This window comes from Neovison vison, chromosome 2, assembly GCF_020171115.1.
Source record: "Neovison vison isolate M4711 chromosome 2, ASM_NN_V1, whole genome shotgun sequence".
NCBI lineage: Eukaryota > Metazoa > Chordata > Mammalia > Carnivora > Mustelidae > Neogale > Neogale vison.
In genome coordinates, this window is record NC_058092.1 from 41,042,939 (window position 1) to 41,063,346 (window position 20,408).

The 20,408-nt window shown below is 35.7% G+C and overlaps 2 protein-coding genes across 2 annotated transcripts in view; one reads left to right on the plus strand and one right to left on the minus strand.

Annotated features, from left to right (window-relative positions):
* Positions 1-599: 599 nt before the first annotated feature.
* Positions 600-1,438, minus strand: LOC122898701 (40S ribosomal protein S3a-like). Its single transcript, XM_044236409.1, has one exon. It carries the CDS (start codon positions 1,436-1,438, stop codon positions 623-625), a length of 816 nt encoding a protein of 271 aa, XP_044092344.1. The 3' UTR covers positions 600-622.
* A 14,721-nt stretch (positions 1,439-16,159) lies between these two features.
* The window catches only part of C2H1orf185 (chromosome 2 C1orf185 homolog), a 31,148-nt gene continuing 26,899 nt past the window's right edge, over positions 16,160-20,408 (plus strand). The window contains exons 1-2 of the mRNA XM_044236765.1: positions 16,160-16,175; positions 19,317-19,422. Of these exons, the coding sequence (XP_044092700.1) occupies positions 16,160-16,175; positions 19,317-19,422 (122 nt within the window). The remainder of the gene's footprint in view (positions 16,176-19,316; positions 19,423-20,408) is intronic.

Genomic DNA, 20,408 nt, shown 5'->3' on the forward strand with positions numbered 1-20,408 from the left:
TGAATAGTTTGAGAAGAAACAGGTATTTGCTCTCTGTAAATGTTTGGTAAATTTACCTGTGAAGCTGCCTGATACTGGACCCTTAGTTTTGGGGAGTTTTTTTATTACTGATTCAATTTCATTGCTGGTAATAGATCTATTCAAATTTTCTATTTCTTCCTACTTTAGTTTTGGCAGATTATATATTTCTAGGACATTATCCATTTTGTCTGAGTTGTTCAGTTTTTTGGCATATAGGTTTCCATAATACTCAGTTATAATAGTTTGTATTTCTGTGGTGTTCGTTGTTATTTCTCCTCTTTTATTAGTGATTTTATTTGGGTCCTTTCTCTTTCTCCCTTTTGCTAGCTCTTTCTCTTTCTCTTTTGAAAAGTCTGTCTAAAGGTTTATCAATTTTGTTGATCTTTTCAAAGAACCAGTTCCTGTTTTCATTGGTCTGTTCTATTGTGGTTTTTTGTTTTTGTTTTTGTTTTGTTTTGTTTTTAGTTTCTATATCACTTATTTTTGCTCTAATATTATTACGTCTTTTCCTTTTGCTGGTTTTGGGTTTTGTTTGTTCTTTTTCTAGCTCCTTTAGACATAAGGTTAGATTTTTTTTTTCACAAATAAGATTTTTTATTTGTCACCATTGAATGTCTGAATTTTCAACAGATTCTTGGACTGGTGGCTCATATCCATCAGCTCGTTCCACTTTAGCACCGGTCTCATCCCCAGTAGCTTTTCCAGAACTACTACCTTTACCATGAAGCTCCATGAGCTTTCCCAATTCAAACTTGGGCTTCTTCAGCATTTTTACTTTTCTAACGAAGATAACATGGAGCGGATAAATAGACTGACAAGCTTTTTCTATATCTTTTCCAGTGCTGTCTGGAATCAATATTTTGACCACTTCTTTCAAGTCATTTGCCTGAACCTCTTGGGTCATGATCTCCATCATCTTTTTCCGAATTTGGTGGACCTGTTGATGCTGAGCGTGAGAGGTCTTCCAAATCTGATTATTGCATTTTTTAGTAAAACCAACCCAAAATAGACGAAGCAAATAACCATCGGTAGTCTTGACATCAACATGAGCTTCAATCATGGTCTGCCATTTTTTGACCATGGAGCACATTTTGTCCCAGGTAAGATCCATGCCATGGAAATTGGTCAGGCAGTTTTTGCCCTGAACATCCTCAGTAATTAGCTTGAATTTTCTGAATGCAACTTCATCATTCTGCAGATAAGCAAGACTCATTTCAAAAACACGACCCTTGAAGCCATCAGAAGTGATTTTGTTTCCTTGAGTTCTTGTGACTAATGTTTTTCCAATATTTCTTATATTAAACATAGCTGGTGCTTTCACATCATACCAATCTTTCTTAGAAAATGGATCAACCACTTTCTTCTTGGCTCCCTTTTTGCCACCTTTCATAAGGCGCTTGTTTTTGCCAACCGCCATAGTGCTGCTCAGGGAGCCAAAAGGCAAGGTTAGATTTTTTTATTTGAGATTTTTCTTTCCTCTTGAGGTAAACCTACGTTGCTATTTACTTCCCTCTTAGAAATGTTTTTGCTGTATCCCAAATATTTGGGATTGTTGTGTTTTCATTTTCATTTGTTTCCCTCTAATCTTTAATTTCTTCTCTTAGTTTGTGGTTGACCCATTCATTGTTTAGTAACATGTTATTTAACCACCATGAATTTGTGGTCCTTCCAGATTTTTTCATGGTTAATTTCTAGTTTCATAGCATAGTGGTCAGAAAAGATGCGTGATATGACTGATATTTTTCAATTTTGAGACTTATCTTGTGGCCTAATATTTTATCTCTTCTGGACAATGTTCTATGTGCACTTGAAAAGAATGTGTATTCTGCAGCTTTAGGATGGAATGTTCTGAATGTATGTGTTAACTCCATTTGGTCCAGTGTGTCATTTAAAACCACTGTTTCCTTGTTTATTTTCTGTTTGGGTGATCTGTCCATCAGTGTAAGTGGGGAGTTAAAGTCCCCTACTATTATTATATTATTATCAATTATTTTCTTTATTTTGCTATTACCTGTTTTGTGTATTTGGGTGCTTTCATATTGGATGCATAAATATTTATAATTGTTACATCTTCTTAATAGATTGTTCTGATATAGTGTCCTTCTTTTCTCTTGTTACAATCTTTGTTTTAAAGTCTATTTTGTCCAGTGTAAGTATTGTTACTCTGGCTTTCTTTGGACATCCATTTGCATGAAGAATGTTTCTCCATATCCACACTTGCAGTCTTTAGGTGTCTTTAGTTCTGAAATAAGTCTCTTATAGGATGCCTATAGATGGGTCTTTTTTTTTTTTTTTAAAGATTTTATTTATTTATTTGACAGAGAGAAATCACAAGTAGATGGAGAGGCAGGCAGAGAGAGAGAGAGGGAAGCAGGCTCCCTGCCGAGCAGAGAGCCTGATGTGGGACTCGATCCCAGGACCCTGAGATCATGACCTGAGCCGAAGGCAGCGGCTTAACCCACTGAGCCACCCAGGCGCCCGGGTCTTTTTTTTTTAATCCACTTTTTCACCCTATGTCTTTTGATTGGAGCAGTTAGTCCATTTACAGTCAAAGTAATTATTGATGATATGTATTTAATTGCCATTTTTTATTGTTTTATGGTTGTTTCCATAGATTTTCTAGATGCTTTCTTCTCTCTTCCATGTGTTGTTGGCTTTCTGTAGTGATATACTTGGATTCTTTTTTATTTTTTGCATATCTATTACAAGTTTTTTACCACCTGGATTGTTTTGTTTTCTATTTCATTGGTTTTTCACTTTAGTTTTTAATATCCTTTTTCTTCTGTTTATTTTAGGCTTAATCTCCTTTCTTTAGTTTTTAAGGTTTTTCACACATTTTCCCCTAATATTGCAGGTTTTGGTGTAAAATTTCACCTAAGTTCTGGTTTAGTGGCATCCCACAAATCCTGATAATGTTGTATTTTCATTTTATTTGGGTTGAGTGTTCTATGAATGTTAATTAGATCCATGGTGACACATGGCTCCAAAGTTCCCTGGGAATGATTTCCATCCCAGTCATACCTAAAAGGAGAAAGAACATGGAGAAAGGTGCTTGAGAGGTTTTTATGACATCACTTCCATTCAAATTCTATTGGTTAGAACTCAGTCATATGGCTTCACCTAATGGTATGGGAAGCTGGGACACGGTAGTCTAGCTTTTTGCCGGGGAAGAAGAGGAAAATGTATTTGGACAAACAGCCAGCAATCTCTTTCTATTTTCTGGAAGAGCTTGTATAAGATAAGAAATACTTGAATCATGGGTATACAGTAGAAATTATAAAGTTATTGGGGCTTGCTCTTTTCTTTAGGGGAAATTTTGTAACTGTTGATTGTTTAATGGATACATGTTGATTTAGGTTTTCTATTCTTGAGTCATTTTTTGTAAGTTACTTTTTAGGTATATATAATTTTGTAAAAGTTTTAAAATGTATTACCATAAATTTGTTTGAAGTATTTTCTTATTTTAAACTCTAATGTAATTGTAATTATGTTCTTTCTTCATTTTAAATATTGTTTATTTATACTTCTTTTTTACTTGGTTTTTAATCTAACTAGAGCTTTATTCAATCATGTTAGTCTTTACCAAGAATCTTAATTTTTATCCTATAAATTTCTGTTCATTATTTATTTCTTTTGTCTACATTACTTGGGCTTATTTTGCTGGTCTTTTTCAACTTATAATTTGAATGATAAGCTCATTATTTTTCAGCTTTCTTTTCTAATATATGCATTTAGGGCCATATATTCCCCTTGAATTTGGCTCCAGCATTGTTGCCACAAGTATTTGTACATATCATTATTGATTATTTCTATGTATTTTCAATTTTACACTTATTTCTTCTTTAAGGCATAAGTAATTTACAGTGTGATTTTAAATTTCCACAGGTATAGGAGCTTTTCTTAGGGTATATATTAGGTTATTAATTTCAAAATTAATTTCATTATTTTCAGAGAATGTGGTATATGTAATAATTATTCTATAAAACTTAAAGAGTCTTACTTTATGGCCTGTATATGCACATTAAGTTTGAGATGTCTTCCTGGTTTTTTCCATGTTATTAATTCCTTGCAACATTATCTTATTTATTTATAATTATAGTTATGTAAGATAGATAGTATGACTCCCATTTTTCAAATCCGAACGTTAAAGTCCAGCCATCACAATAAGTAACTTTACTATATTCACAAACAGATCTAATTAGTCTTATAACCACTCTGAACAAATACCAAGTAAAAAAGTATGGTCAACTTTTTATATTGGTTGCATATGAGCCTTGCTTATATCTCATTATAGATGTTTAAACCTTTAGGGCAAGGATTCATTCTTATTTAAATGGCTTTTTATCCCTCACTTGATATCTGAAATAATATTCTATGCATATTTGGCGTTTAAAAGATTTTTGTTGATGGGGTGCCTGGTTGGCTCTGTCAGTTAATGGACCAACTCTTGGTTTTGGCTTTGGTCATGATCTCAGGGTTGTCAGATCAAGCCCCATATGGGGCTCCACACTCAGCACAGAGTCTGCTTGAGATTCTTCCTTTCCCTTCCTCTACCTCCCCTTCTGCTCCTCCCCCACTCGCTCATGCTCTCTCTCAAATAAATACATAAAATCTTTAAAAAAAAAAAAAAGATTTTTGCTGAATTAGAGTACCTGATACTGAAATCTGGCAAAATTCCAAAAGAGTGTAATAAACAGGTAATTCATGAAGATTCAAATAATAAAACAAAGGCAAGAGAAAAGATGGTGGAGAACTAGGGAACCCTATTTCAACCAGTCCCCTGAATTGAGCTGGATATCTACCAGACCATTCCAAGCACCCACAAGATGTAAGAAGATATGGATCTCTACAAACAGAATATTTCTGACGATTGGTCTTGAGGTATGAAATGTGGAGCTGTGATTCTGTGGGCAGATATCAGAAGATAAACAGAATGGGGAGGGAGCCTCAGGGATCCTGTGCCACTGGAGTACAAAAGCCTCCCATGTTGGGGACTGGCACAGACTCAGAGAGTGGTAGTGGTAGGGAAAGGACTTTAGGCAGCCCCCAGATTGAAACCTGGAGCTGCAGGGGCACACCTGTGAACTGGGGGCAGCTTGCAGTTTTAGAGCACAAAGGGCAGAGATATGCCTGAACTTGGAAGCGAGGCCTGGGAGTGCTGCTGTGGGGCACACAACCCAGGACTCGTGGTTTTTTAGTAACACAGAGAGAAATGGAGATAGTGTGGCCTAGAGTACTGAGTAGAGAGCAGTGATCTCTCTGTTCTGAGACAGAGGTTTAGATACAGTCACTTCTGCTCACTCAGAAGAGAACACAGAAAGCTGCCAGAGAACAAAAGCCCCCCAAAACCAGTTTTCACTGAGCCCATCCTCCCCTCACAGGGGGCAGAGCAACTCTGCCCAAACAGGGCTGTATGAGTAACAGTGCAGCAGGCCCCTCCCCCAGAAGACACACTAGAAGAAGAAGAGGCCAACATCCCTCAGGTCCCTATAAAACAGGTGCATCTTCCTTGGGTTGTGGCCAATAATTTGGACTCTGTACAGTCTCTGAACCACCACTCAAAAGAAGGACTAAGAGGAGGAACCCCCAACAGAGGAAAGATTCAGAGATTGTAAGCCCTGCCACAGAACTAATGCTTGTAGATATAAGGAAGATGACAGGAATAGACTTCCAGGTAACAGTTATGAAGACAATAGCTAGGATGGAGAAAACCATTAATGGCATCATAGATTTTCTAAGGGCAGAAATGAGAGCTAATCTGGCAGAACTTAAAAATGCTATCAGTGAGATCCAATCTAATCTAGATACTCCAACAGCCAGGGTAAACAAGGCAGAAGAATGAATTAGTGATCTAGAAGACAAACTGATAGAAAAGAGGGAATAGGAGGAGACCTGGAACAAATAGCTTAAAATGCATGAAAACAGAGTTAGAGAAATAAATGACGCCATGAAACATTTCAATGTCAGAATTATTGGGATCCCTGAAGGGATGGAGAGAGAGAGTACTAGAAGATATATTTGAGCAAATTGTAGCCGAGAACTTCCTTAATCTGGGGAATGAAACAAGCATTTGTGTCCTAGAAGCGGAGAGGACTCCTCCCAAGATCAAGGAGAACAGACCAAAAGCCTGGCATGTAATAGTAAAACTCGCAAATCTTAGAACCAAGGAAATCATTTTAAGGGCAGTTAAGGGGAAGAGATTCCTTACCTACAGAGGGAGGAACATCAGGATAGTGTCAGACCTGTCTCCAGAGACCTGGGAGGCCAGAAAGGACTAGCAAGATGTCTTCAGGGTACTAAATGAGAAGAACATGCTGCCAAGAATACTTTACCCAGCAAGGCTGTCATTCAGAATGGATGGAGAGATAAAGAGCTTCCAGGACAGGCAGCAACTGAAAGAATATGTGACCACTAAGCTGGCCCTGAAAGAAATACTAAAGGGGGTTCTATAAAAGGAGAAATACCCCCAAGAGTGATATAGAACAGAAATTTACAGAGACAGTCTATAGAAATAGGGACTTCACAGGCAACATGATGACAATAAAATCACATCTTTCAATAATCACTCTCAACGTGAACGACCTAAATGCTCCCACAAAACAGCACAGGGTTGCAGATTGGATAAAAAGAGAGGACTCATCCATATGCTGTCTACAAGAGACTCGTTTTGAACCTAAAGATACATCCAGACTCAAAGTGAAGGGATAGAGAACCTTCATGCCAATGGATCTCAAAAGGAAGCTGGGGTAGCAATTCTCATATCAGACAAACAGAAAGACACTGTATCATTCTTAAAGGGTTATCCAACAAGAAGATCTAATGGTTGTAAATATCTATGCTCCCAACATGGGAGCAGCCAACTACATAAGCCAACTGTTAACCAAAATGGAGAGATATATTGATAATAATACATTAATAGTGGGAGACCTTAACAATCCACTCTCAGCAATAGACAGATCATCTAAGCAGAAAATCAACAAAGAAACAAGAGCTTTGAATGACACACTGGACCAGATGGACCTCATAGATCTATACAGAACATTCCACCCTAAAACAACGGAATACTCATTCTTTTCAAGCACACATGGAACTTTCTCTAGAATAGACTATATACTGGGTCACAAATCAGGTCTCAATCAGTACCAAAAGATTGAGATTTTCCCCTGCATATTCTCAGACCACAGTGCTTTGAAACTGGAACTCAGTCATAAGAAAAAGTTTGGAAGAAATTCAAACACTTGGAAATTAAAGACCATCCTGCTCAAAAATGTTTGGGTCAACCAAGAAATCAAAGAGGAACTTAAACAATTCATGGAAGCCAATGAGAATGAAAATACATAGATCCAAAACTTATGTGATATAGCAAAGGCAGTCCTAAGGGGGAAATACATAGCCATCCAAACTTCACTCAAAAAAAAAAAAAAAAAAGAAAGAAAGAAAGAAAAAAGAAAAATCCTGAATACACAAACTATCTTTACACCTTAAAGAACTGGAGAATGAACAACAAATTAAGCCTAACCCACACACAAGAAAAGAAATAAGATTAGAGCAGAGATCAATGAATTAAATGAGAAATATAGTAGAACATACCAATGAAACTAGAAGCTGGTTCTTTGAAATAATTAGTAAGATCAATAAACCACTGGCCAGACTTACTCAAAAGAAAAGATAAAAGACCCATATTAATAAAATTATGAATGAAAGGAGAGAGATCATGACTAACACCAAGGATATAGAAACAGTTATCAGAAATTATTACCAATAATAACTACATGCCAATCAATTAAGCAACCTGGAAGAAATGGATGCATTCCTGGAAACCTATAAACTACCAAGACTGAAACAGGAAGAAATTGACAACCTGAATAGACTAATAACCAGTAATGAAATTAAAGCGGTGATCAAAAACCTCCCAAAGAGTCCAGGACCCGATGGATTCCCTGGGGAATTCTACCAGATATTCAAAGAAGAATTAGTATGTATTCTCCTGAAGCTGTTTCGAAAAATAGAAAGAGAAGGAAAACTTCCAGACTCATTCTATGAGGCCAGCATTACCTTGATCCCAAAACCAGGCAAAGACCCCATCAAAAAGGAGAATTATAGACCAATATCCCTGATGACTATGGATGCCAAAATTCTCAGCAAGATCCTAGATAATAGGATCCAACAGTACATTAAAAGGATTATCCAGCATGATCAGGTGGGATTTATCCCTAGGATGCAAGGTTGGTTCAGCATTCACAAATCAATCAATGTGATAGAACACATTAATGAGAGGAGGAAGAAGAACCTTATGGTCCTCCCAATTGATGCAGAAAAAGCATTTGACTAAATACAGCATCCTTTCCTGATTAAAACTCTTCGGAGTATAGAGATAGAGGGATCATTCCTCAATTTCATAAGATTCATCTATGAAAAACCCAGCAAATATCGTTCTCAATGAATGAAAAGCTGTGAGCCTTCCTATTGGAATTAGGAATACAATAAGGATGACCACTCTCACCACTACTGTTCAACATAGTATTAGAAGTCCTAGCAACAGCACTCAGACAACAAAAAGAAAAGGTGTTTGAATTGGCAAAGAAGTCGTCAAACTCTCTCTCTTTGCAGATGACATGATACTTTATGTAAACCCAAAAGACTCCATCCCCAAATTACTAGAACTCATACAGCAATTCAGTAATGTGGCAGGATACAAAATCAATCCACAGAAAACATTTGCTTTCTTAAACACTAACAATGTAACTGTAGAAAGAGAAATTAGAGAACTGATTCCATTTACAATAGCACTAAAAACCACAAGATACTTTGAAATAAACTTAACCAATGAGGTAAAGGAGCTACAGACCACTCATTAATGAAATTGAAGAAAACACAAAAAGTTGGAAAAATCTTCCATGCTCATGCATTGGAAGAATAAACATTGTTAAGATGTCTGTGCTGCCCAGAGCAATCTATACTTCTAATGACATTCTGGTCAAAATACCAATGGCATTTTTCAAAGTGCTGGAACAAATTATCCTAAAATTTCTATGGAACCAGAAAAGACCTCCAAATCACAAGGAAATGTTGAAAAAGAAAAACAAAGCTGGGGGCATCATGTTGCCAGATTTCAAGCTATATTACAAAGCTGTGATCACCAACACAGCATGGTACTGGCACAAAAATGGACACATATACCAGTGGAACAGAATAGAGAGCCCATATATGGACTCTCAACTCTGTGGTCAAATAATCTTTGACAAAGCAGGAAAAAATATCCAATGGAAGAAAGTCTCTTCAATAAATGGTGCTGGGGAAATGGGACATCTATATACAGAAGAATGAAACTCGACCATTCTCCTATACCATACACAAAAATAAACTCTAAATGGAGGAAATACCTCAATGAGAGATAGGAATCCATCAAAATCCTAGAGGAGAACATAGGAAGTAACCTTTTCGACATCAGTCACAGCAACTTCTTTCAAGATACCTCTCCAAAGGCCAGGGAAACAAAAGTGAAAATGAACTTTTGGGACTTCATCAAGATAAAAAGCTCTGCACAGCAAAGGAAACAGTCTGTGGGGCAACCCACAGAATGGGAGAAGATAATTGCAAACAACACTACAGACAAAGGGCTGCTATCCAAGATCTATAAAGAACTTCTGGAACTCAACACCCCAAAAAACAGATAATCAAGTCAGAAAATAGGCAGAAGACATGAGCAGACACTTCTCAAAAGAACACATACAAATGGCTAACAGACACATGAAAAAGTGTTCAACATCACTAGCTATGAGGGAAATTCAAATCCAAAACCCACTGAGATATACTACCTTACACCAGTTAGAATGGCAAACATTGACAAGACAAGAAACAACAAATGTTGAAGAGGCTGTGGAGAAAGGGAAACCCTTTTACATGTTGGTGAGAACCAAGTTGACACAACCACTTTGGAAAACACTGGGGAGGTTCCTCAAAAAATTAAAAATAGAGCTGTCCTATGACTGAGAAATTGCACTATGGGGTGTTTACCCCAAAGATAAAGGTGTAGTGAAAAGAAGGGCCATATGCACCCCAATGTTCATAGCAGCAATGTCCACAATAGCCAAACTGTGGAAAGAGCCAAGGTGCCCTTTAACAACAGATGAATGGATAAAGAAGATATAGTCGATATATTCAATGGAATTACTCAGCCATCAGAAAGGATGAATACCCAGCTTTTGCATCAACAGGGATGGGACTGGAGGAGATTATGCTGCATGAAATAAGTCAAGCAGAGAAAGTCAATTATCATATGGTTTCACTTATTTGTGGAACATAAAGAATAGCATGGAGGACATTAGGAGAAGAAGGGGAAAATGAAGGGGGGGATTTGGAGGGGGAGACAAACCATGAGACTGTGGACTCTGATAAACCAGCTGAGGGTTTTGGGGGTGGGGGATGAGTTAGCCCAGTGATGGGTATTAAGGAGGGCACGTATTGCATGGAGTACTGGGTGCTATACACAAACAATGAATCATGGAACACTACATCAAAAGCTAATGATGGAATGGATAAAGATGATGTGGTATATATATACAATGGAATACTATGCAGCCATCAAAAGAAATGAAATCTTGCCATTTGCAACAACATGGATGGAACTAGAGCGTATCATGCTTAGCGAAATAAGTCAAGCAGAGAAAGACAACTATCATATGATCTCCCTGATATGAGGAAGTGGTGATGCAACATGGGGGCTTAAGTGGGTAGGAGAAGAATAAATGAAACAAGATGGGATTGGGAGGGAGACAAACCATAAGTGACTCTTAATCTCACAAATCAAACTGAGGGTTGCTGGGGGGAGGGGGGTTGGGAGAAGGGGGGTGGGGTTATGGACATTGGGGAGGGTATGTGCTTTGGTGAGTGCTGTGAAGTGTGTAAACCTGGCAATTCAGACCTGTACCCCTGGGGATAAAAATATATATTTATAAAAAATAAAAAAAAATTATAAAAAAAAAAACTAATGATCTACTGTACGGTGACTAACATAACAAAAAGAAGAAGAGAAAAAAATAAAACAGGACTTGTAGTTCTGGAACTATTGCAAAAAATAATCTGAAAACACTTCTGACACAAGTACCTAATAAATCTAGGGAAGTTATAGATAGGTGTATACAGGTAGCATCCATACCTATCTATATCCTTTAAATACCTCTAAATATCCATCTGTATATCCTTTAATGTATCTATCTAAATCTAGACAGATATATACATACATACATTTATATCAATATAAAGAATATATTTAGATATAGATACATATGTTAAAGGATAGATGGGCAAACAAAGAGAGACCTACAAAGGCAATAAATGTATAGATACATAAATGGAAAGAAAACTAAGCACATTTAGTTTACTAATGCAAAGGCAAAAGAGAATGGCCCGTTTGATTTTTGTGTTAATGAAGTTATTAATGGCCTTGGAAATAGATGTGAAGAAGTAGGAATTCTTATTGGTAGGGGGTAAAAAAAGATCAATTGTAAGCTGGAGGGTGCTGCCAGGAGAGAGTTTTATTAATTTTAAGATGGAAGAATCATAACCTGATTTAAGACTTACTGTTCTTGGGGCGCCTGGGTGGCTCAGTGGGTTAAGCCGCTGCCTTCGGCTCGGGTAGTGATCTCAGGGTCCTGGGATCGAGTCCCACATCAGGCTCTCTGCTCGGCGGGGAGCCTGCCTCCCTCCCTCTCTCTCTGCCTGCCTCTCCATCTACTTGTGATTTCTCTCTGTCAAATAAATAAAATCTTTAAAAAAAAAAAAAAAGACTTACTGGATGGTTCAGACAATTAAGCTGGCTATCTTCAGCTCAGGTCATGATCTCAGCGTCCTGGGATCGAACCCTGCATTGGGCTCCCTGCTCAGTGGGGAGCCTGCTTCTCCCTCTGCTTCTGTCCCCTACGTGTGCTGTTTCTCTCACTCACTCTATCAAATACATAAAGTCTTTAAAAGAAAAAGACTTAATGTTCTTATCTAGCTATCTCTTACTTAGTCTGTAAGATTCAGCTCAGGTATTATCTCTAGGACTATACCTGCACTTGATCAAACTCCTCTGTTGTCTTAGCACTGTCAAAAGGTTGTTATCATATCACTTAGAATATTTTAATGAATATATCCATTTAAATGTCTTGTCTCCTGCAGATTATAAACTCTGTGATCATGTGTTATTTATCTTTCAGTCACCAATTCTTGGCAAAGGTTTGGCAATAGAAAGTGCTCAGGCAATGTTTAACTAAATTATGGAGATTTTCAAAATTTCTCCTTTTTATAAAACTTCTGTATCCACATTCTGTCCTTTTTTCTTCCATAATAACACATATATACTTTTTAATTGCATTTATTCCTTTTCACATGTATGACCTTCCTACATACATACTTATATTATAAACAACATAGTTATTTTGTTCATTTTTATAATACTAACATTTAGCATAGTGCCTATCATTCATTTATTGAATATTCAATCATTTCTCGAATAACCAGTCATTATTCTAAACTCTAAGAATATAATAATGAAAAAGATTTATCTTCTGGCAGAGGAAGACAGGATAGACAATAAACCAGGAAAGAAAATGATTTATAATAGTAATTATTAAAGACAAAGAAACAAGGTGATATGATAGAGTAACTGCTGAAAATGAGGAGTCATTAATTTATTTATGATTTATTTATTTTTAGAGTGAGAGCATGCACATGCACATACATGAGTGGGAGGGGAGGGGCAGATGGAGAGGGAGAGAAGAATCCTCAGACAGATTCCCTGCTGAGTGCAGAGCCCAAAGCAAGGCTCAATTCCAGGATCCTGAGATCACGACCAGAGCCGAAATCAAGAGTCTGCTGCTCAACCAATTGAGCCACCCAGGCACCCCAATAGAGTCTTTACTTTAGACAGGATACTTAAGAGCATTATAAAAAAAGTAAAAATACTACTTTTTTATATGTATTGACTAAAACTTTAAAGTGAGAAGGGATCTTAATGATTACAGAGTCCAACCTTTTCATTTTACAGATTGATTTAGAGAGAATGTTTGACTTGTTGAAGGTATTAACGAATTTGAAATTTGTCTTTCTCTTGGTAAAGTGTTTTGGAAACTTTGAGATTCTTTATACCTGATTGGGATTTCCCTGAGATGTAAATTACCTGTTTAAACCAGGGACTATGACGGTGTACTAATCACACCTATTTTCTTCCCTAATGGAAATTTGGGGAAAAAAAGAAAAGAAAGAAAAAAATAAAAGATAGAGCAGGGCAGAGATCTTCAGGGGAGACAGGTAAGTGGGCTATAATCACAGTGATACCAATAAAGTTCTGCAAGGAAACTTGTAGCACCTAAGTAAAGGTGTCAGGAATTACATAAGAAACTCTAAAAAAATTTTTTTGTGATTTTTCTAAGATATTCATGGTAGAAAATACACACACACACACACACACACACACACAAAGTCTAGAGTGGAAAATTGTAACTATAGGCCCTTACTCCAGGGATAACCACTGTTAATTATCTTTGGAAAATTGTAACTATAGGCCCTTACTCCAGGGATAACCACTGTTAATTATCTTCCTTATACAAATGTTTCTCCTCTTTCTGTCTTTCTTTCTTTATGAAATTGAAATTATATTATTTTTATATTTTTTTAATATTTGAGAAAACCAGAAAAGTGAAAAGAAATAGGAAAAGGACAAAGGATAATAAACACTCATGTAATAATCTAAATACATATTTTTGGTCATATAAGCTTCAGATCTATAATTTTTTAATAATAAAACATTACAGATAGAGTCTGTTTATGTTCTATCCTTAGTCCCATTCCCTTCATTCTCTCTCCAGACACAACAAATATCATGAATTTAATGTATTTTAATGCTTCTATTACAGTAATTTTTTAAAATATATTATTATTTTGTGTTTTTTTTAAATGTGCATACATGGAATCAATATATAATTGGAATAATTGAATACAGATTTAGGGGAATTTCTTTTTGTACCAAACATTATGTTTTTCAGTTCTGTTCATGCTGATGCATACATATCTTGCTTATTCATAAGTCTTAAGTGTTAACCTTGATGAATTTTCACTGAACACACTTTTGTGACCAGCCCCTAGCTCAAGAAACTGAACATTACCAGCATTCTTGAACTCCCCAAATACCTGTGTTTGAATTTTAGATTGGCCTTCTTTTGCCCAACATTATTTTGAAATAGTTGTAATCTATTCTTTCCCATTTATAGAATATTTTTTTTCTTAAGTCAATTTTTAAAAATTCATTCACTCAACTATTGATGGGCATTTGTATAGTTTCTAATTTGTGGCTTTCTTAAATAGTGATGCTATAAACATTCTAGTACATACTTTTCTGAATGCATTTCATTTTGGTATATGTGTAAAATTGTTGGGTCATAGCTATGCACCTGTTCAACTTTAATATAGAGCCAAACAATTTTCCAAAATATTGTACAAAACTCCATTTGCTCTGATAGTAAATGAGAGTTCAGGTTACTCTTCCTCCTTGGCAACAATTAACATTTTCTGTCTTTTTCATCTCAGGAATCATATGGAGTTTTTATCTTGTGGTTTAATTAGAAATTTCCTAATAGTTAAAGAAGTTTTCATACATTTATTGACCATTTAGATATTCTTTTTTATAATATCCTTAAATATTTAGCATCCTTACTTGATTTTTTCTAACAAATCTAAAGGTAATCTAAAGGTCTCTATTCTCCACCCAATCTAGATAAGGAAGGACCTTAGCAATAACTGTTGTTCCCTCACTTAGTAGTTGTGTGCCTTCAAACAAGTCTCTTAACCTTATTTTGCTTCAGTTGTTTCTACGTCTGTAAAATGAGGAAATAATAGTACTTAACTCAGAGTTGTTGTGAGAATTAAATGAGTTTAAATATTTAACACACTGAACAGTGCCTGGCAGGGAGTATTTACTATATAAATGTTAGTTATTATTGTTGTTGTTGTTGTTGTTATTGGCAAAAGGATAGACAATATATATCAAGGGGACAGAAAAGAGATTCAAGAAACAAACTGACACAGATATAGCTACTTGATTTTTGATAAGGGTGCAAAAGCAACTCAGTGAAGAAAGGATAGTTTTTTCAGCAAATGGTGTTGGAACCACTGGATATACATATCCAAAGGAGAAGAGAAAAGGAACTTGACCCATGCATTATACCTTATATAAAAATTAATTCAAAATGAATCATAAATGTAAAACATAAAACTATAACTCCTTTATAGGAAAACATAGGAGAAAAATATCTGTGGCCTGGGTTAGGCAAAGATTTCTTAGATAATACCATAGCACAAGGAAAATACAATATTTCCTCTGTATAAGGAAAAACTTAATAAATTAGACATTACCAAAATTTAAAAGTTTTGCTCTGTGAAAGACACCCTTAAGAGAACTGAAAAGACAAGCCATAGACTTGGAGAAAATATTTCCAAATCACATATCTGACCAAGGACTTGAGGAATTCTAAAATATCAGCAAAGATTTAAATGAATACTTCACTGAAGAAGACATGTGGATGACAAATAAGCCCAAACGAAGATGCTCGACATCATTATTCATTAAGGATATGCAAATTAAAACCACAGTGAGATACCACTTTACATCTACTAGAATGACTGAAATAAAACTAACAAAACCAAGTGGTGGCAATGATACAGAGCAAGTGAAACTGTCATACAATGCTAGTGGGAAAGCAAGATGGTACAATTTGGAAGGAAGCTTGGCAGTTTCTTACACATTTAAATATATGTTTGCTACATGACCCTACTGAAATAAAAATTTATGCTCAAACAAACATCTTTATGCATAAGTATAGTAGCTTTAATCTAACAACCTAAGCTGGAAACAACCAAATGTCTCAGCGGGGGAATAAACAAACTGTGGTACATCTGTAAAGTGGAATGTTACTCAGGAATAAAAAGAAACTGTTGATACATGCAGCAGTGTAAGTGAATGTCAGAAGCATTATGCTAAGTATAAAGGACACATGCTGTATGATTCCATTTATATGAAATTCTGGAAAAGGCCAAAAGTATAAGGATGGAGAATAAACAATGATTGCTAGCAATCAGTGCTTGGCTGCTAAGAGGCAGTATGAGGATTTTGGAAGGTAATGAAGTGTCATGTAAGTTAGTTATGGTGCTGTGACATATTTTTGTATTGTCAAAACTTACAGAACAGCACACACACAAGTAAATGAATATTACTATATAAATTAAAAATTTTTTAAAGTAAAATCCTTCTTAGGTTAATTCCCTGAATATTACTTCTCTACTACTCCTGTATTTTTTTCTTTTAGGACCCCTATTATTTTTATATTATATACTCTTAATCTTTTCCAATCTTATATTTCCTTATATTTTTTATTCCTTTATGTAATTAGATGAGTTTCTCAGTGTTGTATTTCATCTCATTAATTGTGTTCAAAAAAGAATTTATCTTAAATTTTTTGAATTTTTCATTTTCCAAGGTTCCTTCTTGGTTTTCTGTTAGTGGTTCAGGAACCCCCTCCCTCAGAGATTTTGTTAATGTAGAGTCATTCACAGTGCCAAAGGATGATTTGGTCTAGGTCTTGCCTCAGTGATTTTTTCTGTTTCTTCTAACTAATTCTTGCTTCCAGATCTCAGTGCTGCTTATGCCTGTGGTTTTAGCCTCTACTTATTACTCCGTGTTGCTTTTATTTATTTATTTTGTCTATAGAAATTTTTGTCTTTTTTTAAAAGATTTTATTTATTCATTTGACAGAGATCACAAGTAGGCAGAGAGGCAGGCAGAAAGAGAGGGGAAGCAGGCTCCCCGCTGAGCAGAGAGCTCCATGCGGGGCTCGATCCCAGAACCCCGGGACCACGGGGCCTGAGCCAGATGCAGAGGCTTTAACCCACTGAGCCACCCAGGCACCCCAGAAATCTTTATCTTTTTTCCCATAGTTTTATTTATTTAATCTCTACACACTATGTGGGGCTCAAACTCATGACCCCAAGATCAAGAGTCACATGTTCTTCCAACTGAGCTGGCCAGGGGCCTCTAGAAATCTTTTTTATCTTATATTTGAGTATGACAGTGTCTTTTTAGTATTTAAAAAATATGCATTTTACCTATCTTGCTTTTATCAATGAATACTATCTGATATTTCATTATACCACTCTGCCAGTGATTCTCAAGTGGGACAGTTTTGTCCCCCAGAATACATTTGCCTGGAGACGTCTTTCATACAATGCATAGGACAATCCCTACAACAAATTATCTGATCCAAAAGATCAATAGTATTGATGTTGAGAAACCCTGCACTAAATAAAGAATATGGTATTTTTCATATGTAACATCATCATAAGTTATTTAATTGCCTTCCTTATATGCACTTAGAAGGTTTTTTCTTTGTATTATAAGTATCACTTGGATAAATAGCCTTCTATAACTTTTTGGTACCATTAGTTCCCAAATGTACACATTTTCTGAACCCTTTGAGAGGCATTATCTTGGAAGCTGGAAATTACATAGGAAACAACAAAAACATGGGAACAACAAAGTCTTTATAATGTCATATGTTTAGTGGAACTTATAATATGTTCACACATAAAGATATTCCATTAGTTTTGATTTTTTTAATTAACATATAAATATTATTTGCTTCAGGGGTACAGGTCTATGGTTCATCAGTCTTACAAAATTCACAGCACTCACCATAGCACACACCTTCCCCAGTGTCCATAACCCAACCACCCTATCCCACCCCTCGCTTATCCCCCAGCAACTCTCAGTTTGTTTCCTGAGATTAAGAGTCTCTTATGATTTGTCTCCCTCCCTGGTCCCATATTGTTTCATTTTATTTAAATTCCAGTTAGTTAACATACAGTGTAATATTCGTTTCAGGTGTACAATTTAGCGATTCAGCATTTCTATGCAACACCCAGCACTCATCACAAGTGCACCCTTAATTCCCATCACGTGTTTAAACCATCCTCCCATCTGGTCATCATCAGTTTGTTCTCTATAGTTTTATACCTTTAAACTCTTTTTTCCCAGGTACTATGCAGTTGACCCTTGAACAATATGGGTTTGAATTGTGCTGGTCCACTTATATATAGATGATTTTCAACATAGTACAGGACTATTGATGTATTTTCTCCTCCTTATAATTTTCTTAATAACATTTTCTTTTCTCTAGTTTATTTGTTGTAAGACTATAGTATGAAATACATAGAACATACAAAATCTGTTGATCAACTGTTTATGTTATTGGTAAGGCTTCTGGTCAACAGTAGGCTGTTGTTTATATATGTATATATATAAGTCGTTAGGTGTTGGCAGAGTCAAAAATTATATTTGCATTTATGAGTGTGCACAGGTTGGTACCCCGAATCCTCATGTTGTTTAAGGGTCAGCTGTACTACTAAATTGTTTTAAGGCCCTTTATGTTCTATACAGCTTTCTACAAAAGCTTCCTACAGCTTGCTTTATGGTTAGGTTTCACATTTCACAATCTTAAGGAATACTTGACCAACCTGACTATAAATACCTCATGCATTCTTTATTCTTAATTCTTTTCAGTACATACTAGTATTAAGATGATTTGTAGTAGGGATAAGTTAATGGAAAAAAACAGGACTGACTTTAATCTGCTGCCTAATCTCAGTTTAGTTCCCTCTCTTACCTAGACCTCAATTTTTTTCATCTGTAAAATGAAGGAGTTATACCATATAATTCCTATAGGCTTTTCCAATTTTAAACCTGTTATATGCTATTATTTTATATTGCTTTTATTTAGCTTTTGGCTGTGATCTTTTATTGTTCCTGGGATAAAATAGAGATAAAAACAAAGTTCCTCATATTTGTTCTTTATTACCCTCCATCTACATTCTTATAGTGATTGATAATACAGATTTTATTGTCTTATTGAAGGACTGCAAAGACTGATACTGGAAAAATAATTTGAAAATTTACAGCTAGACTGGGAAAGGAGAAGGCTAGATTAAAAAAAAAAAAGGAGGTGACAGCTGTACAAAAACAAACAAAATCTAGGTATCAAATTGAGGCAGGGTCAGAGATATGCACCCTGAGCCCTAATAACCATGAGACCTTGTGTTGAAATTTGTTAGAATTGCACAGGAGCCTAGAATTCAGGTTTTCAAACTTCCTGGTTAATGTTTTAACACTACAGTATATCATATCATTCAAATTATTATGTCATTTAATTTTACCTACAGAATGAAGATACATGCATGAAATAATCTTTTATGATTTATTTGTGTAGGTTTTTTTAACCACTTAACTTATTTTCTGGCTGCTGGTGCTGTTACTTTGGGAATTGGTTTCTTTGCTTTGGCATCAGCTTTGTGGTTCCTGATTTGCAAACGAAGGTAAGGTTTATTAGAATGTTTAACTTTTTTTCCTTTTAAAAATTCAGTGAAAGACTTTTCCAAATGGTATTAAATAACTATAATAGCACTGATTCTGTAATTTGAGGTTTGGTTATAGACACTTTGATTGGGAAGGGAAAGCTTTACATGTTTAAAATAGCCCAGAAAGACACGTCCTACTAGTTTAATAGTCTGAGTACTGTAATAGTAATCTTCATGCATTAAAATTCTAAGAAATAATGAAATATATTTTATTCTCTGGAAGACGTGTTCAAATTATAAGTCTAGACATTTTTAGTTTTTTATTTCTTTTTTTTTAAGATTTTATTTATTTATTTGACAGACAGAGATCACAAGTAGGCAGAGAAGCAGGCAGAAAGGGAGAGGAGGAAGCAGGCTCCCTGCTGAGCAGAGAGCCAGACTCGCTCAATCCCAGGATCCTGGGATCATGACCCAAGCCAAAGGCAGAGGCTTTAACCCACTGAGCCACCCAGGCACCTCATCGTTTTTGATTTCTAATTTAGAGGTTAAAAACATTACTGGGACAAGAAGACTCTCTCTCTCTCTCTCTTTTTTTTAGATATTTAAGAGAGGAGCTGACAGAATCCTCTGGTATAGTCTAAATGTAGTCTTTTGCCAGAGACAGAAAACCCTAAAATTTGGTGGTTTTGATTATTTTGTTGAGTAGTTGCTTTGTTTGATGTTTAAAAATGTAAATTGTAGCACATTCTTGCACATACTCTTCCAGGATTCCCTATCTTAACCAATGAATACATACTATCTATTCATTTGCATAAGTCAGAAAACTGGAAATTCACTTATTCATTCTTTTAACAAATACTTATTGGTGCCTGCCATTGTTCTTGGTACCATGGATATAACTGTGAATAAGTCAGGCAGGGTTTCTGTTTCATAGACTAGCAGTGCCACTGGGAAGAGACAGATAATGAAAAATAAAGTGGCCAGGGAATGTCTCTTTAAGTGGG